General features: G+C 45.1%; 2 protein-coding genes across 3 annotated transcripts; one reads left to right on the top strand and one right to left on the bottom strand.

Annotated features, from left to right (window-relative positions):
• The first annotated feature begins 2 nt into the window (after positions 1-2).
• Positions 3-2549, top strand: tssk3 (testis specific serine kinase 3). The gene is made up of 2 exons (XM_003228713.4): positions 3-314; positions 1798-2549. Exons 1-2 carry the CDS (start codon positions 143-145, stop codon positions 2457-2459), a joined length of 834 nt encoding a protein of 277 aa, XP_003228761.2. The 5' UTR covers positions 3-142; the 3' UTR covers positions 2460-2549.
• Positions 2550-3819: 1270 nt separating this feature from the next.
• On the bottom strand, positions 3820-15679 carry bsdc1 (BSD domain containing 1). Of its 2 annotated transcripts, none has more exons than XM_008122498.3 (11): positions 15583-15679; positions 14248-14308; positions 12919-13035; positions 12550-12717; positions 12395-12449; positions 10499-10614; positions 10213-10281; positions 9884-9965; positions 8044-8559; positions 7487-7590; positions 3820-6460 (listed from the first exon to the last, which is right to left on the bottom strand). In XM_008122498.3, exons 1-11 carry the CDS (start codon positions 15591-15593, stop codon positions 6428-6430), a joined length of 1332 nt encoding a protein of 443 aa, XP_008120705.1. In that variant the 5' UTR covers positions 15594-15679; the 3' UTR covers positions 3820-6427. The 2 variants fall into 2 exon arrangements, with proteins under 2 accessions (XP_008120705.1, XP_016853627.1); XM_016998138.2 differs by having other exon boundaries at positions 14248-14332; positions 15583-15608.
• Positions 15680-20483: the final 4804 nt, after the last annotated feature.

Raw genomic sequence — 20483 nt, 5'->3', positions numbered from 1 at the left:
GACCCCTCCATCACAGGGCTCTCTGCCTGAGCAGGAAAAATAATAATGCTCTAGCGCCCTGGGCTGCATCCGATGCAGAGCCTGGCCTGGGAGGCGACCAGACGGCGATGCCTAGGCGAGGCGAGGACAGGATGCCCTGAGGATGACCGCGGAGCAGGTTAAAGGCACGATGGAGGAGTTCCTACTCTCCCATGGTTACCAGGTGGGCAAGACCATTGGAGAAGGGACCTATTCGAAGGTCAAGGAAGCGTTTTCGAAGAAGCACCAACGCAAAGTGGCCGTGAAAATTATAGACAAAAGGGGAGGACCGGAAGGTAAGAACGGCACACGCTGGAACTGATGCAGCCAGACATCCCTGGAAGTGCGGTGTGACTGGCTACATCTCGTCTTCCTGGGAAACATTTGCAAGCAGAAGGGGATTTGGGGTTTTGAGGTTACATTCTTCAACTGCAGACCTTGTTTCATTGACAAACGCAGGCCACATATTTGGAAGAGTCCACAAACAGGGCTCTAGACACCCACCATATATGTGCTATAAGACGGGCATGAACAACACTGTCTGGGTTGTTGTATGTCTTTCGGGCTGTGTGGCCATGTTCCAGAAGGATTCTCTCCTGACGTTTCGCCCACATCTGACAAGAGTTCTTCCCTCACCCTGGACTTCCCACAGATATAAACATTCCTTGCTTAGTTTTTCCATACCTCACAACCTCTGAGGATGCCTGCCATAGATGTGGGCGAAACGTCAGGATAGAATTCTGGGAGTTCTGGGAAAAGGAATGCTTTTCTGGGTTGCTTTTAAATGTGTGTTTTGCAGATAGCTCTTTGTCAAAGCAAATCCTCGCTTCATCTGTGTGGATGTTCTCGTTTCATGCCTAAGAAGAGAGTTCTTGGATCTTTGTGCTCTTGGGGCTTTGGCTCTTGGGATCTACTGCCTTGCTTCATGGATTATTACTATTGACTATTGCCTTGCCTCATGGATTATTAGTTTTGCTGAGTTTTATGGACTTATGGACCTTTCATGACTTATGATGTATTTGGATTCTTATTGACTCTTTCCTTGCAACTTTGAAAACCTTTTTCAACCGCCTGCTTTGGTTTATATTATTGCTTTGCTTAATAAAACTACGAGGGCTATCCAGAAAGTAGGCTACGTTTTGGATTTTAAAAAGATCGAAGTATAGGATAAATCATTTACCATATGCAGCTGAAAGACACATCCCAAAACTACAATCTCATGTAATCCCCATTTAAATTTAGCCACGTTTCTTATAGATAAATGAGTTTGAAAAGTACTGCACCAGTAAATTCCCCGCCTGTGTCCTCGGCTCTTCCCCCTTCTCCCTTCCTGCAGCGTAGCCAAAATGCTGTGCTGCCCCATTGTTGAAAATGGAGGAGGGAGGCGGCAAATTTACTGGTGCAGTACTTTTCAAACTCATTCATCTATAAGAAACGTGGCTAAATTTAAATGGGGATTACATGAGATTGTAGTTGTGGGATGTGTCTTTCAGCTGCATATGGTAAATGATTTATCCTATACTTTGATCTTTTTAAAATCCAAAACGTAGCCTACTTTCTGGATAGCCCTCGTACAAAAGACTTCCTTCTGTGTCTGGTTGGCTATCTATAGCAAGGTGAACTATTCTGAGGTGTGACAATAAGAGCCTTAGGCTTTCCTGCTTCTTAGCAGGGGGTTGGACTAGATGGCCCATGTGGTCTCTTCCAACTCTACTATTCTATGATTCTTAGGCGCCCCTGGAATAAGCTAATGCTTTCTTTCTCCTTTTCATCTTGCAGAGTTTATCGAGCGCTTCCTGCCCAGGGAGCTGCAGATCGTCAAGCGCCTGGACCACAAGAACATCATCCGGGTGTTTGAGATGCTGGAGTCGACGGACGGGAAGATCTACCTGGTGATGGAGCTGGCGGAGGACGGGGATGTGTTTGACTGCGTGCTGCAAGGGGGCCCGCTGCCGGAGGGGCGCGCCAAGGCCCTCTTCCTGCAGCTGGTGGATGCCATCCGCTACTGCCACAGCTGTGGGGTGGCGCACCGGGACCTGAAGTGCGAGAACGCCCTCCTGCAGGGCTTCGACCTGAAGTTGACCGACTTCGGCTTCGCCAAGCTGCTGCCCAAGAACCGGAAGGAGCTGAGCCAAACCTTCTGTGGGAGCACGGCCTACGCGGCGCCCGAGGTGCTGCAGGGGGTGCCCCACGACAGCCGCAAGGGGGACATCTGGAGCATGGGCGTGGTGCTCTACGTCATGCTCTGCGCCAACCTGCCCTTTGACGACACCGACATCCCGAAGATGCTCTGCCACCAGCAGAAGGGGGTCTCCATCCCGGGGCACTTAGGGGTCTCCGAGGAGTGCCAGGACCTCCTCAAGAGCCTGCTGGAGCCGGACATGGTCCTTCGGCCCTCCATCGAAGAGGTCAGCTGGCACCCGTGGCTGGCCAGCTCCTGAGGGCTGAGGACCACGTCACCCCCACCCCCCCAGACACACACTCTTCCCCCAATAAAAGGGGACAGTCTGTTTCCAAAACGCTCACATATATTTTAACGGGATGTTCAGTTTCTCATCTATCCTTAACCCGGGGAGCGCCTGTGGGCAGAGTCCGTTCACGGCATTGTGCATATTCACTGGGGAGTTCAAATATTCGTTTGTGGCGGCTCTGGCAAAAAGAAAGCTATGTATTTTGAAACATAAGCCTTGGCTCTCTGTGCCAAATGTGCCTCCTTCCCTTCCCTTGGTGGCGTTCAAGGGATCTCAAAGGAGACTTAGGCTTTGCCCAGCCATGCCTTAGGATTTTAAAATTGGCCTGGCTTTGGAGATCTTAGGGAGCCCCGGTGGCGAAGTGCTGCTGAGCTGAGCTGCTGAACTTGCAGACCGAAAGGTCCCAGGTTCAAATCCCGGGAGCGGAGCGAGCGGCCGCTGTTAGCCCCAGCTTCTGCCAACCTAGCAGTTCAAAAACGTGCCAATGTGAGTAGATCAATAGGTACCACTCTAGCGGGAAGGTAACTGCGCTCCATGCAGTCATCCCAGCCACATGACCTTGGAGGTGTCTACGGACAATGCTGGCTCTTCGGCTTAGAAATGGAGATGAGCACCAACCCCGAGTCAGACATGACTGGACTTAACGTCAGGGGAAACCTTTACCTTTACCTTGGAGATCTTGATCTCCTCAGCTTCCTAAATATGATCAAAAAGAGTTGCCTGTCTAAGTCCAAACACAAACAGGCCAGGAGTGAGCCAGCAGTGGCTCTCCAGAGGTTTTTAAACTACGGCTCCCATAATTCTTCTGTGCTGGCTTTTGGGAAGATGACTCACCCCAGATTCTCAGGGGAGGTCTTTCCAAATCCTGCAGGATAAGAACACTTTTGATTCCATTGTTAATGCCACACACAGGCTAGAGGCTCAAGCATGCAAAGTATAGCTTTCCCACCACCAACGGCCTCTCCTTCTATTGACTGCCTCCTGGCAAAGAGCATTCCCATGTGATGAATGGGAAGGAGTGAACTCCCATAGCTCTGGCAGGCACATGGAAGGCAGTAGTTGAGCCAAGGGAAGGCACATTTGTTCTACCTAACTACTTGTCCCTCTTTTCCTTGACTGGCCCTCGACTCCTGCTTGCCTTGTGGCTGCCAGGGCTATAAGTTTCTATGCCATTAACTATGCCTTTGATACGGCCATTTCTTGGCTTCACAGCTCCTCTACTTTGATCTCAACATACTCAGGTCACCCCGATAGCAAGTGGCCAAGAACAAACCCGGGCCACTCAGTGCATTTGCAGGACAGGGATAGGAAAGAGACGGAGACCAGCAGGCCATTTCTGTAGAACTCTTTTAATCGCTGTTAACAGCAAGTCTGTAAAAGGTTCGGGGAGAAAGTCATAATTACAAAACTAACAGCTTGTTAGAGTCACTTGTTTGCCCCCAGCTTCGAAAACAGTCCAGGGAGATGCGGTATAATTTAAAAATGAGAGAATATTGCACAACCGAGAAGAGGAAAATGAAGAATTACGATGAAGCCAGAGACGCCCGTGCTCCTTCCCCGTCTCAACTGCCTTGAGAAGGGACATGGCTGCAGGTCTCCAGCCTCGTTTTGGCTCCTGCCGTCCGCACAAGCCCTTCGCTGTGGGTCTTCAAGGCGGATGCTGCCTCCAAGGCAAGGTTCGGAAGTCTCGGACACCAGGCTTGGATCCTCTTGGATCCAGTTTTTAAACAGGGGAGGGGAAATGCCTGGAACACAGCTTGCTTTGTGGTCCCTTTGGCCAAGAAGGAAGTCTTGTGGGCCCTTGTGCGGATCCTTAAGACGCAGCCAAAGATCCATTCCTGCAAGAATGTGGTGGGACCAGTACTTGCAAGAGGCAGGTACCTCCCAAGCGTTTCAACTCAAGCTGCAAACTGCAAGAAGAACCTGACACATTTTTCCGGCCTTTCTCCCTTGACTCCGGCTGCTGTTCTAGATCACAGGAATGTAAGAAGTCGTCTTATTTGTCTGCTGAGTACAGCATTTGGGGAACCCCTCCAGAGAGAGAAGGGGGCAGACTGGTTCTCCTAGAATGTACCTGCTTTCAGAGCTGACTCCCACATTAGCTTTCCCCGAAGGGGGGATTTTTAAGGGTCCATTTCCCAGAGGAGCCTATAATCATGTGGTTAATCTCCTCCAGGTGACTGTAGTGTCTGTAGACTCTAACATCGGCTACAGTTGTCCATTGACAGCCTTACACCAGTCACTATTTAGTGTTTCTGCTCATTTGCCTCATCTTCTCTGGGTACTTCTTGCAGAGGAGAATTAAAATGGTAGCGACAATGCTTTCATTCTCCTCTAGTACCCAAGAAGCCAGGAACAGTTGAACAAGTGAGCAATTAAGTAGAAGCACTGAGAAGAGTGGAAGGGACCTAACTGCACATGAGAGTTGCAGCTCTTGGAAAAACCCATGCTTGCTCCTGTCATTAGATTATTCTAATCTCATAGAGGCTCAACATTTTATGATATGGACCTGTTCCAAGTCAGGAAAGACAAGGCTCTTGCGCCACTAGGGAGCAGCTGAGCATGCTTTCTGCAAGTAGACAGTGGATTCAAGCTAGCTCCTATTCATTTCAAAAGGGCACATAATGCATCCTAGGATGAATTGTGTCTCAAAGAGATCGGCCAACAGTTTGGAACCTTTTTAGAAAAGCATCATTGCAGCTAATCGGTTCTTAGGTCAGAGCTTCCAAAGCAATTTCAGACTCTTTGACTTGGTTGCAAGGCAGCTAGGCTACGTCTTGGGAGACAGGGCAGAAAAAAGGGCAAACGCACTGTGCTCTCCCTGAAAACACATACATACCTAGGAAGGAAAATTAAACTGGAGGCTACGGGCAAGACAACAGACTCGGAGGCAGTTTGAGTGAGATGTTCAACAGATGATGCCGGCTCAATGGTAGTGGATAGGGGCACAAGGCTTTGGCAAACGCTGGTCCTTACAGGCAGGCCAAGATTAGCGTCCGTCTGAGGAAGGGGGCTACTTCCAGGGAAACTTTGGAAAGGGGCCTCCTCCAGAGAACACAGAAATAACATCTCCTGCACAACAGCCCCTTTGCTGAGCTTGCATGGGAAGTGCCCCTTCCATGGGGTTGCATGCTCAAGAAAGGATTCAGCACAAGAACTTTTATTATTTTTGAAAAGTGCTTCAGGTCCCTGGAGAGCAGAGAAAGGAGGCAGCGTAAGACAGGATGAAGGTGGGCTGCTCAAAAACTTGGGAGACTGTGGGTTCCATTTAGGTGGTACAGAAGCCTCTTTTGAAGGAAGGAGACCGACAAGGCTGCCAGGGTCCACACTGGCGCTCCTCAGGACCATTGTTCCCAGTGGGAGGCAGAGAGGACCCAGTTCTGGGACCCACTAGAAGCTTGCTACATTTCATGAAACCAATGGCCACACAGCGAGCAAAGCTGCTGGTTCAGAGCGGCCAGAAAAGGAAGCCTAACTATTCTGCAAAGTCCAGTCAATCCAGAGAGAATTCCTTCTACACTTCAATCCAATCCACCACCAACTAACATCCACCTCAAGGTTCAAAACAAAACAAAAAAAGGCGGTGGAAAGGGAACAAAGAGGAAAAAGAGACTTCCACCCAGGAGCAGCAGTTCTGAAAGAGTTATTAGTCTGAGTGGAAAGGAGCATTGTCCTAAGAGAAGATGGCCCCTTCCCTTCCCAAGTGAGATACCGGCCTCCATGGCAAGGATCCCAGCGTCATCCTCGTGGTCCAAGTTTCCCAGCGGGACGTGAGCAGAGATGAGATGCAGCCAGGCCAGAACACACACGGACACAAGGGGCAAGAAGCCGGTTGCTCTGTGATTTAATTCACATTGGATGGTGCGGAGGGGTGCGTGGGGTGCCAGAGAAGGGGCCAGGATGTGCTTCTGCTGCACAGGAAGCAAGGGCCCCAGCTGCTACTCCCAGTCTGCCCATTCTTCATCATCCAGCTAAGCAGATAGGGAGAGAGAGGGAGAAGATACGCAAGATGAGACTTCGGAGCGCTATATTCAAGGAAGTACTTTCTATTGTGCTAAAGCAGGCATGGGCAAACTTTGGCCCTATCTCCAGGTGTTTTGGACTCCATAATAATAATAATAATAATAATAATAATAATAATAATAATAAGAAGAAGAAGAAGAAGAAGAAGAAGAAGAAGAAGAAGAAGAAGAGGAAGAAGGATACTTTATTTGTAGCCCACCCTATATTTCCAAGGGGACTAAGGGCAGCTCTCAACATAATAAAGGAAAACATTCAATGCCAGTATAAAATAAAAAATATATATAAAAGCACACAATACATTATATAATAAATTAAAACAAGTAAATTAAACAATTATCCTTAAATAAACATCATTTAAACCATTAAAAGCCAGCTAAAACAGAGTACCAAAGTAAAGGCTGTTAGGAATTGTGGGAGTTGAAGTTTGCCCATGCCTGTGCTAAACTCAGTTCAGTCTTTGAGATAATACTATGTAACACGATTTTTGTCCCTGGGTTACAAATGCCATTTCCTAATGGGCTCTATAATAAAAACATGAAAAAAGTTTATTAAATTTAAAAAAAAACTTTGTTTTGCGAGACATTTTGCAGCACATTATGCTATAGTTTTACAATGAGTATCTCATCGAGTCTCAACCAATTCAACATAGTTTGTGGCAGCCGCAAAAACAAAGTTTCTGGAGTGGAACAAATACTTTTAACGTAAGTACCGCACAATTAAACAGGAAATAACATTTTCAAACCAGGAACAGAACATTTTTCAAACTTTGTTACATAGTGTAAGCAATCACTTGCCAAATATTTTACTTTACACATCAAAATCAGAAACCAGAAAGACAATAAAAATTACAGGTCCCTGCATTTAGGGACCTGTTTTAAGCTCCATATTGTATTCTTTTGGGTCTCCTTTTAGAGAGATAAAGTGGGATATAAATAAATATTTTAATAATAGCAGTAAGGATAATAATGAGTCACCTCCCCAGAGATGTCAGCCTTGGAGAGAGCCAGCTGAACCTCTTCTTCAGTCATGTCCAGATCAAAGTCCTTCTCCCAATCCTCGCTGACGTCTGTGCTTGAACCTGAAAGAGGGAGAAGGACAATCCGGGGATCACTATTGCAAGGCTTTCCGGATGGGAAATTATTTACAGCCAGAACCCAGGACTTTAGCAATTGCTATTGTGCATCTATATGTTGTTTGGGACTTACGATACTCCATGAATTTCAGAGGGTGATTTTGCAATTTCTGACGTACAGCCAGTAACTAATATACATTGACTGTCCCTCTGAGGTTGGGAAGGACTGCCACATAATAGTGTGAGCCAGCATTGTGTACTGCAAGGGTGTCAAACTCATTTTCCTAGAGGACCACATCAGTTTCATGGGTCGTTGGTTCCATGGATGGAGAATCCACGGAGATAGAGGGGCAACAATCACTTTTTTTCCATAGTAGTTGGTGCTCATTAGTTTTTACCCGCTCCTCCACCTATGCAGAGACTAGGTTTGACCCACGTTGCCCTTCCCACACTGCCCACCTTTCTTCCCGTTGTTGGAGGGAGTGGACTTTCCGCTGTCCGAGTTGAGCTCAAAGAGTCGCAGGTCCATTGGCGCTTCCTCTCGGGGACCGTCTGTCCGGCTTTGCCCCTTGCCTTCGGCTGCCTCCTTGGGCTGCTTCTCTGGCGAAGGCTTCCCGTCCTGGGGCGTTGTGGCGAGCTGTGTGGGCTCTGGTGCCTTGGGCTCTTCTCTGGGGACTTCCGGCAGCCTTGGGGAGAGGTCCCCTGCCCCAGAGAGCTGGGCGCTGGTCTGTGAGGGCAGGGCGGGCACAGTGGCGGCGGCTGAAGCTGGGTTTGTGACCTGCGTCATCAGGGAGACGCTCTCGCTGCTTTCGGATGGGGTGGCCTCAGTTAGGGTCGGGCTGAGTGTGGCCCAGCTTTCCACGGATACCTCCAGGGTTGGAGTCACCTCTGTTGTCAAGGCAGGAGCAGGTTTTGCCTCATGGGAAGGCTGTGTATGGGGCTGGGGAGATGATGACGACGACCCTAGAAACTCCTCTGATGCATGAGAGAAAGAAGCCATAATGTGGTCACCATGTGAGATACGGTATATATTAGGCATGGGCAAACTTCGGCCCTCCCTCTAGATGTTTTGGACTTCCAATTCCCACAGTTCCTAACAGCCGGCTGTTAGGGATTGTAGCAGTTGAAGTCCAAAACACCTAGAGGGCCAAAGTTTGCCCACACCTGGTATATACTGTATATACTCGAGTATAAGCCTAGTTTTTCAGCACTTTTTTTAGGACTAAAAAAGCCCCCCTCGGCTTATATCCTCGTTGACTTATATTTGGGTTAGCTTATACTTGGGAATACACGGTACATTTATTATTTTTCTCTATTATTATTGGTATTATTACATGTATTATTTTATTCTATTATTATTACATTTATTATTGTACTCTATTATTGTTGCTACTACAGTAGTCTCACTAATCCAAGCTAAACGGGCCGGCAGAAGCTTGGATAAGTGAATATCTTGGATAATAAGGAGGGATTAAGGAAAAGCCTATTAAACATCAAATTAGGTTATGATTTTACAAATTAAGCACCAAAACATCATGTTATACAACAAATTTGACAGAAAAAGTAGTTCAATACGCAGTAATGTTATGTTGTAATTACTATACTTACGGATTTAGCACCAAAATATCATGATATATTGAAAACATTGACTACAAAAATGGCTTGGATAATCCAGAGGCTTGGATAAGCGAGGCTTGAATAAGTGAGACTCTACTGTATTACATTTATTTTACTCTATTATTATTATTATTATTACATTTATTATTCTACTCTATTTATTATTACATGTTTTATTTTCCTGTATTTATTATTATTACATATAATATTTTACTCTATTACATAAGCACATTTACATTGAAGAAGATGAGAATAATGATTTAATCAGAGTTAGACAGTCTTATCTTAGAGCTTGATGTAAATATTCAGAAACATTTAACCTACTGATGCCTCAATTAATGTAATTATTTGGTATCTATTTTTATGTCTGAAATTTCCCACCCTCGGCTTATGATTTCCCAGTTTTTTTGTGGTAAAATTAGATGCCTCGGCTTATATTCGGGTCGGCTTATATTTGAGTATATACGGTGCTTTCATTCAAGTGTGTTCTTACTCCAGATCTTTTAGAAACAGTTTGAAGGAGTTAAACATAAGAACATCCTGCTCTAAATATTTTATTCATCATTCTAAAAGAGAACATATCCCACAATCCATTTGTCATTTTTTCTACCAAGAACAACTTTGGAAAAAAGAGGGAAAAGTTATTCTGAATTTTTCTAGGACATAGTTATGGCTCATTTACCTTCTTCCTCCTCCCATCTGGGCTCCTCTGAGTGAACACTCTGCTCTGCTCGTTGCTTGAGGGCCTCCCTTCGTACCTCCTCCTAGGAAATAAAAGGAATTTGTAAGGGTCTTGTGATTCCTTGGCGTCCTTGTCCAGTGGTTTCTCTGGGCAGAGTCTCAAAGCAAGGCCCAAGGCCTGATTCTCCTGAGAGAGGGAAGCTTAATGGCTATTACAGTTCAGCAAAGAACAGATTCTATGTTTCAGAGATGTGATGGAGAACCATCATGCTGTACCTTCTAAAGGAACAAGGTATTTATCTCACTCTTGCGGGGCCTCTGCCAACTCACCTGCTCCAACTGATGGACTTTGTAGAAATAGCGCTGCCAGAACTCCGAGTGGGAGACAGCTGCTGGGACCTGGGATTATGGGAAGGAAAAGTAAGAGCAGGTTCATGGGCACAGCATGGCTTAAAACAGAATTTGATAAGCAAAGGAAGCAAGGTTCCTACCACTCTTGCAGTTTCATACAATACATCTAATGGAGAATGGCACTGGAGAATGTTCTGAAGGGACTAACCCAGAACATCTGGCTTGGGAAAAAGACCACGGAGATCAAGGGAGTAGGATCCCTTACCATCTTGGAGTAGAGGGAACGGATGGAAGGACTGTTCACCAGCAAGTCCGAGATCTCCCCCTTTTTCTCCTCTAAGTTGAAGTGTGAAAGCCAGGCCTCAAAAAGTTGAGAGGGTCCTGCAAAGGGAGGAGTGAAGAAATAAGACTATCAAAACACAATGGACGAGAGGCACGTGGCTGGAACGAACTTGGAGAAGAGGTCACATCATAACAAAATCAGCCAAAGTACTCTAATAACAGATCTGCAGCCATCCTTGGTGGTGGCGAAAATAAAAGGAGACTCTTGAAAGGTGATACGGTCTTCAAATGTCAGACTGAAGATATCGCAAGCTTGGTGCTGTGATCTTAAAAAGCAGGACCTGAAACAATGGATGCAAGACCACAGACATTGCAACTTAGAATCAGGAAGAAATGCCTGACAGCAAGACGTGCTCAGCAGAAGGTGGCTGACTCCCCTCCATTAGGTTTTGGACAGCTTGGATGGACACCTGCAAGGGATGCTTTGGGTGTAGATTGGTAGAGACTGGATCACAAAATAACTATGCTACAATTCAGTGCCCATTTGCTAGTCTGCAAAGTCTGCTCTATTCCTCACATTTAAACAGTCTGGATTCCTGCCAGAAGATTTTTTTTTTAGTGTCAGGAGCAACTTGAGTTGCTTCTGGAGAGAATTGGCTGTCCAGGGGGACACCCTGATGTTTTTTGATGTTTTTACCATCCTTGTGGGAGGCTTCTCTCATGTCCCCGCATGGAGCTGATAGAGGGAGCTCATCCGCACTCTCCCCGGGTGGGATTCGAACCTGCCAGCTTTCAGGTCAGCAACCCAACCTTCAAGCCACAAGGCTGCCAGAAGATAAAGCTGCACTTTTTAGAGAGGAAGCACAGCCTGCCTAACTGTGGAATGCTGACCTTTGGTGACAAGAATGTAAGAGAAGCACTTCAGTACTCAGGCCAATGTTTGAAGAAGGTTTTACCTCGGTGAGGTCAGGTAAAATCCATAGGTTAGTCTCAATTACTGCTGAGCTGCTGAATCAAAAGGAGCTTGGTCCATTGCATTGACTCATCAATCAGATTGGGTTGCCCTGGGTTTAGCATCAAGAATTTAGCATCTAGGTTTGTTCTAGAATTTCCCTCTTCCACTTCATGACGGTATTAACCGTGTCATGTGAAGCGCCTTGGCATCTGTTTGTTTGGGTGTTTCATTAGTAGAATAAAAATTTGGGGAGAATGGAGAGAGAAACAAGTGATTAGACCCGACCAGGCTGACTCAGAACGCTTGAAACTCCACCCTATTCACATGCTGCCTCCTCCAAGCTCAGGTTCCATTATCCGAAGAACAGGTTTAACAGGTAGGAGGCAGACTTCCCACACACACATTCATCATCCCTACTCTGGGATGGTGATACTCTGCAATAAGGAGAACTCAAGAGATGTTGGGCTGGGTTTCTCCTGTTCCTCAGAACCAGCTTGTACTGCTTCCATCATGCAGATGGCTGGAAAGTGAGGGAGGAAGAAGAGAGCAAAAGAGGAAGGGAAGGAAGAAGGGGCAGCACAAGGGAAGCTTGGTTCTTATCTGGGACAGTTGCATCACATTCTCATGGGCCTTTTCCAACAAAGGTCACTCGGGATGTTTCATGGCTAAGCATAGGACATTGGAGCTTTAAAATAAAACCTTGTAAGCTCTGGGTACCATAAAAATGACCCTGGGGCTGAGTGCAGGCCACAGCTGTACTTTGCCTGTCTTTGTACTAGAAGAAAGGCATTCACTGCAAAAATGGGAAAGGTTTGACTCTATGAAGACAACAGCATATTGTGGACTGCAGTCACCACTGGGCAGCTGGCTCATTTCCTCTCCCAACAGCTCTTAACCCTCACACTTCTCCATACTATGTCTTACCATCAGGTTCATTGCAATAAGTGGCTGGGTCTGATTGAAGGCTGTATAGTCGCGCCTAGAAGAGGAGAAACAAGGAGAGGCGTATGAGCATGAGATCCTGACAGCAAATAGAGAGAAACAGAATGGTCTGGGGGACAAGACAGAAGAAGGGGCACCTTGGCACTGTCGTACAATTCCGTCGTCCCCGAAGGGGTGGCCATCAGGGTTATGACGTCACAGTCGATGGTCTTATCCGGCGAAGGGGCAAATGTGTCTGAGATGACGCCCAGGAAGTTGGAAAGCCCTTTCCTCACCTTTTCAGTGGTACCCGAGGAGTTCTCCGTCTTCTCAAAAACATTTTTAAAAAGGCAGTCAGACAATACAGACAAGAAATCAGACATGGCTGTATTCCTTTGGGTCCAAATGAGAGGCACCAAAGTAGCAACAGGGAAAGGTGGGAATCATTACAGTGGAGGGAAAAGAAGACCCACTATGCCTTCCCTCCCACCCAGATCACTTTATTTCAGAATCTGGTGCCCACTCACTGCCAGTTTCTCCTTGACAACGCTGGCAGTGGCCGCAATGGTGCAGGCCGTGTCATGCTGGACCACCTGCGTGAATTCTGTCAGGTCTCGCTTCATGAACTCCAAGGCCTCTGTGGACTGCAGCAAAGGAAGAAGATAACAGATTTGTGCTTAGTGTTGAATAGAATGCTATCACCCTGAAGGCCCAGTTTAGATGCCCAGTTAAAACTTGGATTGTTCATAAACCTTTGGCTCTCATTAATGCAACTCAAAGTCCATTATTTACAGTTTTAAAAAACTTGACATTTTTCAAATTACACTGGCCAACAAACATTTTGGTGCTTCAAATGTTAGCCCTCTTTTTGGGTATATCTGACCTGCTGATTCCAAAAATGTACTTTATAGTCTTCATCTTCTCGCCCACACAAAACCATGATAATCATATCTAAGAAACTAGAGCAGTCTGTCCAATGCAATTTTCTGAATCAGACCAAAATAATCCCAGGAACAGACATAAAAACCAAGACATGAAGGAATTGCTTTTTGTTGGGCTGTGCTATTTCATATATTTTCAGCTCATTTCATAGAATAATAGAATAATAGAGTTGGAAGAGACCACATGGGCCATGTAGTCCAACCCCCTGCCATGCAGGAAAAGCACAATCAAAGCATCCCTGACAGACAGATAATAATTTACTGCTTTTGGGCTGTTTAATCCATTTTAATGCTATTGTAAGATGCTCTGTGCTCTCTTGATAAAGGGCCGAGTATAACTACTTATATATAAAAAAATCTACCAGTCAAGGAGTAAGCTTTGCTGGAAACAATGGTATTTCCGTTCAAGTAAAGGCTTCATTATAACAGCACTGAAGCAGTTCTCAATCATTAACTTGTTTGTTTGCATAACAAGTCTGTGGAGGTAGGACTCTATCATTACCTCTAATTTAATAGCAGAGGAAGTCAGGTGAAAAGAGTGGGTTAACAACAGGGGGAAAAAACTGGAGTGGGTTGACAACAGGGAAAGAATTTGAAATGACATCTTGCAGATTCAACATGCTGTTCCAAGACCATAATAGGTCTAAGATGAAGGTATGATGAAAAATAAGGAGAGCCATAACAACTGACATCACTTGCCATCAAAGCAACCACTAAAGCATTCATGTTTGCCTAGAAAAAACATTTATTAACCAAGCATACAAGAATTCAAAGACATAGCTTCCAGCTCATTTCAGAAGTGGGCTCAAGAAAGGAAATACGGCCACAACTTGAAGTGAGAAGTGTACAAAAGGAAGCTGTTTGCTCAGAGTCGGGAGAGAGACACACTTTTTGATAAAAGGCCAGTCCACCCACCTTCTCTTTGACTGTTTGAAGGCTTTGCTGCAGCCAGCTCCGCCACCAGCCTCCATCTTCCCTGTTACAGGACAAACATATGAAGCTGAAAGTGGGAATTTTACATCATAAACTCAAGGAGTGTGTTATGAATATTGCGGTATTATAAGTTGATTCTGTTTCTATTAAACATTAAACTATTAATCCTTCCTCAGCTATAATTCAGAAATTCGCCTTTCAATAGCAAAGGAACGACTGGATATAGATTCAGAAATTATTTTATATGGCAGTGTAGATGGGGCCAACCTCAGAATCAGAACTACGCTGATATCCTTTATCTCTTCCTATTGGATGTACTAATAATATACATTTCCAGCCATCAAGAACACATTTTGGGAACATCTTCGAGGATTGTTGTATGTTTTCCGGGCTGTATGGCCATGTTCTAGAAGTATTCTCTCCTGACGTTTCACTCACATCTATGGCAGGCATCCTGAGGTTGTGAGGCAGCCTACCTCTATGGCAGGCTACCTCTGAGGATGCCTGCCATAGATGTGGGCGAAACGTCAGGAGAGAATACTTCTGGAACATGGCCATACAGCCCGGAAAACATACAACAACCCTGTGATCCCGGCCATGAAAGCCTTCGACAACACATCTTCGAGGATCTTTGAAACACAGAATAATAGAATCAAAGAATTGGAAGAGACCCCAAAGAGGGCTATCAGACCAACGCTCTTCTGCTATCAGGCAGGAAAAGCACAATCAAAGCCCTCCCAACAGATGGCCATCCAGTCTGTTTAGAAGCCTCCAGGGAAGAAGCTTCCACCGGACTCCGCAGCAGAGAGTTCCACTGTTAAACTGCTCTTCTTAAAGTCAGGAAGTTCTTCCTAAGGTTCAAATGGAATATCCTTTCCTGTCAATGGAACCAATGGCTCCGAGCTGAAAGGGTTCCTTTCCCACTAATATTTTGGATGAAAAAGAAAACCGGTTTTGTTTCTACCGGCTGTTGGGAATTGTGGGGGTTGAAATTCAAAACACCTGGAGGGAGGGCCGAAGTTGGCCCATGCCTGGTGTAGACTCATATAACGCAGTTGAACTGCCTTGGTAAAGTACAACTCCCAGAATCCCACAGCGGTGTCAAAACGGATTAGTTCTGCAGTGTGGACGCCCAACAAGACCGGCTTCTCCTTCCCCTGAAGACTCAGCCTCCCAGTGCCTCCTCCTCCTCCGGCCTTTCTCCCCAACAAGGCACCCAGCTGCTTTGGGCCCCTTGCTTTGGAAACCCAGCGGAGTCGAGAGACCCCCCTCCCCACCCCTCCCCTTTCCTCCCCCCGCGCTCCCTCTGAGGCTCACCCCTCCGCCATCTTGGCAGCCTGACGTCACCAATATTTACTGGCCTCGGACCCGCCCCTCCAGGCACCGTCACTTCCGGCGGCTTCCCATCAAAGGGCGGAGCGGCCAATGTTGACATGGAGACACTTCCGGCTCAGAAAGGGGCGGGGTCGCATTCCTGTTGGGAGGACGCTAAGCAACTGACTCTTAAGGCCCCGTCTACATGGCTTGAACTGCAAACTACACCCAGCTCTATTATTCCTTTCCACCAAAGGACAAGACTGCTTTTGGTGGAACCTGGGATAAGCTCCTTCTTTGGAGGCTTTTAAGCAGAGGCTGGATGGCCATCTGTCGGGGGTGCTTTGAATGCGATTTTTCTACTTCTTAGCAGAATGGGGGTGGACTGGATAATAACAATAATAATAATAATAATAATAATGCTGTACATGGATAATCTAAAGCTTTATGGAAAATCAGAAACAGAAATCCAATCACTGACCAACACAGTCAGAATCTTCAGCACTGACATCAGTACGGAGTTCGGCCTAGACAAATGCGCCACAATGGCATTAAAGAAAGGGAAAAGTACTCACAGCAAGGGCATAGAGATGCCTAATGGACAAACCATAAAATGCAATCAGCCTGAAGCCTATAAATATCGGGGCATACTACAGTTAGAAAATGTCACGCATGGGCATGTGAAAAATGTGGTCAGCAAAGAATATATCCAAAGAGTCAGAAAAGTTTTGAAGAGCAAATTAAATGGCGGAAATACGATCAAGGCTATCAACACCTGGGCCATCCCTGTCAATAGATACAGTGCTGGAATTGTGAACTGGATACAAGCAGAGCTGGATGATCTGGACAGAAAAACAAGAAAACATGACAATCCACTACTCATGACACCCACATAGTGATGTCAACAGACTTTACCTGCCCAGAAAATCGGGAGGCAGAAAGAAGGCTTCTGCAAGTGAAACAAACTGTAGAAGAAGAGAAACATGCCCTGGCAGATTATGTGAAAGGCAGTCAAGAACCAGCATTGAGGGAAGTCAAGAGTAGTAAACTGCTTCAAGTGCAAAAGACAAAGAATGAATACCATAAAAACACAATCCAGAGCAGAAGAGAAAACTGGCGAAAGAAGGCTCTCCATGGACAGTTCCTGGGAAAAATTGAGATACAAATTGACAAAGAAAAAACATGGCTGTGGCTCACAAATGGAACTTTGAAGAAGGAGACGGAGGGCCTGGTTCTGGCAGCCCAAGAACAAGCCATTAGAACCAATGCCATCAAAGCCAAAATTCAAAAGTTGACAACAGATCCCAAATGTAGACTCTGCAAGGAAGCAGATGAAACAATAGATCCCCATCCTCAGCTTCTGCAAGAAGATCGCACAGACTGACTACAAGCAGAGGCATAACACCGTTGTTCAGATGATTCATTGGAACTTGTGCCATAAATACCATCTGCCTGCAACAAAGAACTGGTGGGATCACAAGCCAGAAAAAGTTACAGAGAATGAACATGTCAAGCTACTCTGGTACTTCCGAATTCAGACAGACAGTTTTGGAGCACAATACTCCTGACCTCACGATCGTGTTAAAAAACAAAGTATGGATTGTCGATGTCGCAATCCCAGATGATGGCAGGATTGAGGAGAAACAACTGGAAAAGCTGACACGATATGAGGATTTAAAGATCGAACTGCAAAAACTCTGGCACAAGCCAGTCAAGGTGGTCCCAGTGGTGATTGGCACACTGGGTGCAGTGCCTAAAGGCCTTGGCCTGCACTTAAACACAATTGGCGCTGACAAAATTACCACCTGCCAGCTGCAGAAGGCCACCTTACTGGGATCTGCACGCATTATTTGCCGATACATCACACAGTCCTAGACACTTGGGAAGTGTCTGACGTATGATCCAGTACAACAGCCAGCAGAGTGTCTGCTGTGGACTCATCTTGTTGTGTTTCAAATAATAATAATAATAATAGTAACTTTATTCTTGTATCATGCCTCCATCTCCCCGAAGAGACTCGGGGTGGCTAACATGAAGCCAAACCCGGATAATTACAATAAAACAGAATAAAATACATACTTAATACATAGAGTCTCACTTATCCAACATAAACGGGCCGGCAGAAGCTTGGATAAACGAATATCTTGGATAATAAGGAGGGATTAAGGAAAAGCCTATTAAACATCAAATTAGGTTATGATTTTACAAATTAGGCACCAAAACATCATGTTATACAACAAATTTGACAGAAAAAGGAGTTCAATACGCAGTAATGTTATGTTGTAATTACTGTATTTACGAATTTAGCATCAAAATATCACGATATATTGAAAACATTGACTACAAAAATGGCTTGGATAATCCAGAGGCTTGGATAAGTGAGACTCTACTGTAATATTAATAATATTTTTTGTAATACAATATAATACTAATAACACAATATAATAATATTAATCATATATTACATTTAATATTAATAATATTACAATATATAGATATGGTACAATATGGTAATTTATTGCCAGTATTGTGCTATGCTGATAATATAATATTGTGTGTAAATTTAATTGGTAAGCCGCTCTGAGTCCCCTTCGGGATGATATATATATAAATGTAATATTTATTTTATTTATTTCCAATATTTCTATCCCGCCCTTCTCACCCGAAGGGACTCAGGGCAGCGTACAATTGGCAACAATTCGATGCCGACACATCATTAAAAACAACAACATATAAAAAATGTATTACAACCAATTAAATACAGTATACAATATAAAACATATGCTTAAAATCCGTTTGTCCAATATCCTCCTACTTTATCCATATAACAGTCTGGGTCGTCTTTGTCATTTATTCGTTAAAAGCCTGGGCACATAGCAATCATCCAGGGCAGTTAAAGTGGGATCAAACTGCATTAATTCTACAGTGTGGATGCACCACTAGTGGCAGTGGATTACATAAGGTGCTTTTCCCATTGAAAAGCATAGTGTTGGATAGTGTTAGTCTTTGGATGAAGCACAAAACCTTGGAACAGAGATGGCATTGGTGACACCTTTTTTTCCAATGATCTTTGGTTATATCCCTGCCTGCAAAAAACCTGTTTCCCACTCTATTTTGCAATGTTGGCTCTCTTTTTCCGTGAGCATTGGCTTCTCGTTCAACAGAGCCAGCCCACGGATGAAGGGAGCAGCTGGGAAGGACAGCTGAGAAGCTCTGCTGCGGGTTTTGCCCATTGGGTCCCACCTGGGTCTGTTTGGAAATATTCCAAATAGAGGGAAAGGGGAAAGTGACAGACGCCTGGAGAGAACGATGCTTTGGAACAAAGAGGTTCTGCTAATTAACATTGAAATATAAACTGGGTGCTTTTGTGGCTGCGATACCTGGGGAGGTGAAAGTACAGGCGTTTATGTTTTTGATGGAGGAAGGAGGAGGAGAGATTTCAGGCCAGGGATGGACTGCATTGCAGCCACAAACCCGCTCCATCCTTCATGATGCCATTGCCGATGGCAATCTCTTTGTGCGTCTAGAAGCGAAGGAAATGTGCTGCATTAAACCACATTTCGTGTGCATTGGGCACATGCCATGGCTGGGCTCACTGACTCCTGCGAAGAAAAAGCCGGACTTGGAGGCCGCCACTGATTGGAAGCAGGTGGCGCAAATGCATGGGCTGTTTTCTCATCCAAGCGCATTTCCTCTGGAAATTCCCTCCAGAGCAAAGCTAGGAGAGCGAGGAAGAGAGGCAGGGAAGACAGGAGAGGGCCAGCAACCTGCATCTTCTCCTTTAAACTGCAGAATCTAAAGCATGGTCTAAGGAGGGCAGAGATACGGGCATTGCACAAATAGCCCAAAGACAAGGAAAAAGAAATATAAACTTAATTTATAATATATACTAATACTAGCTGTGCCCGGCCAAGAGTTGCTGTGGCAAAGTATGGTGGTATGGGAAATAAAGTATTGAGGAATTGGTGGTAGTTAAGGTAAAGGGTAAAGGTTTTCTCCTGACATTAAATCCATTATAAATGGGTGATATAGCTGTGTGGAAGGGCCTTGAGTCTACACTGCCATATAATCCAGTTCAAATCAGATAATCTGTATTTTATAGGCAGTGTGGAAGAGGCCTAAGTGAGGCCTAACTCTGTCTGTCCCCTGGGCTGAGTGGGTTGCTAGGAGACCAAGTGGGCAGAGCTTAGCCTTCTAACTGGCAGCAATTGAATAAAAACAATTATTCCTCTCCCTCTAATTAGGACTTTTTTTTTCTTTTTGTTGTATGGACGTAGAGGCATGGATGAGGGGTTGTGCTGCCAAGTTTAGTGTTTCTGGGATGTGTAGTTTTGTTGTTTTGTCCTAGGCCGAAATTTCATTACCCTTTTATATATATACTAGCTGTGCCCGGCCACGCGTTGCTGTGGCAAAGTATGGTGGTATGGGAAATAAAGTATTGAGGAATTGGTGGTAGTTAAGGTAAAGGGTAAAGGTTTTCTCCTGACATTAAATCCATTATAAATGGGTTATATAGCTGTGTGGAAGGGCCTTGAGTCTACACTGTCATATAATCCAGTTCAAATCAGATAATCTGTATTTTATAGGCAGTGTGGAAGAGGCCTAAGTGAGGCCTAACTCTGTCTGTCCCCTGGGCTGAGTGGGTTGCTAGGAGACCAAGTGGGCAGAGCTTAGCCTTCTAACTGGCAGCAATTGAATAAAAACAATTATTTCTCTCCCTCTAATTAGGACTTTTTTTTCTTTTTGTTGTATGGAAGTAGAGGCATGGATGAGGGGTTGTGCTGCCAAGTTTAGTGTTTCTGGGATGTGTAGTTTTGTTGTTTTGTCCTAGGCCGAAATATCATTACCCTTTTATATATATAGATAGATAATATATTGTATTGATAATATTATAATGTATTTCA

The sequence above is a fragment of the Anolis carolinensis genome, unplaced genomic scaffold (assembly GCF_035594765.1).
Source record: "Anolis carolinensis isolate JA03-04 unplaced genomic scaffold, rAnoCar3.1.pri scaffold_10, whole genome shotgun sequence".
Lineage (NCBI taxonomy): Eukaryota > Metazoa > Chordata > Lepidosauria > Squamata > Dactyloidae > Anolis > Anolis carolinensis.
Note: the sequence above shows the minus strand (reverse complement) of the source record. Positions and strands in the feature narration are given on the sequence as shown.

Bases quoted from the DNA above. Each gene is read 5' to 3' on its own strand.
- tssk3 (XM_003228713.4), top strand. From the start codon at position 143: ATGACCGCGGAGCAGGTTAAAGGCACGATGGAGGAGTTCCTACTCTCC. The intron at 315-1,797 runs GTAAGAACGGCA...TTCATCTTGCAG, and splicing joins CAAAAGGGGAGGACCGGAAG to AGTTTATCGAGCGCTTCCTG.
- bsdc1 (XM_016998138.2), bottom strand. The intron at 12,450-12,549 runs GTGCCCCTTCTT...CTCCTCTTCTAG, and splicing joins AATTGTACGACAGTGCCAAG to GCGCGACTATACAGCCTTCA. The intron at 7,591-8,043 runs GTGGGCAGTGTG...TCCCTCTTTCAG, and splicing joins CTCCAACAACGGGAAGAAAG to GTTCAAGCACAGACGTCAGC.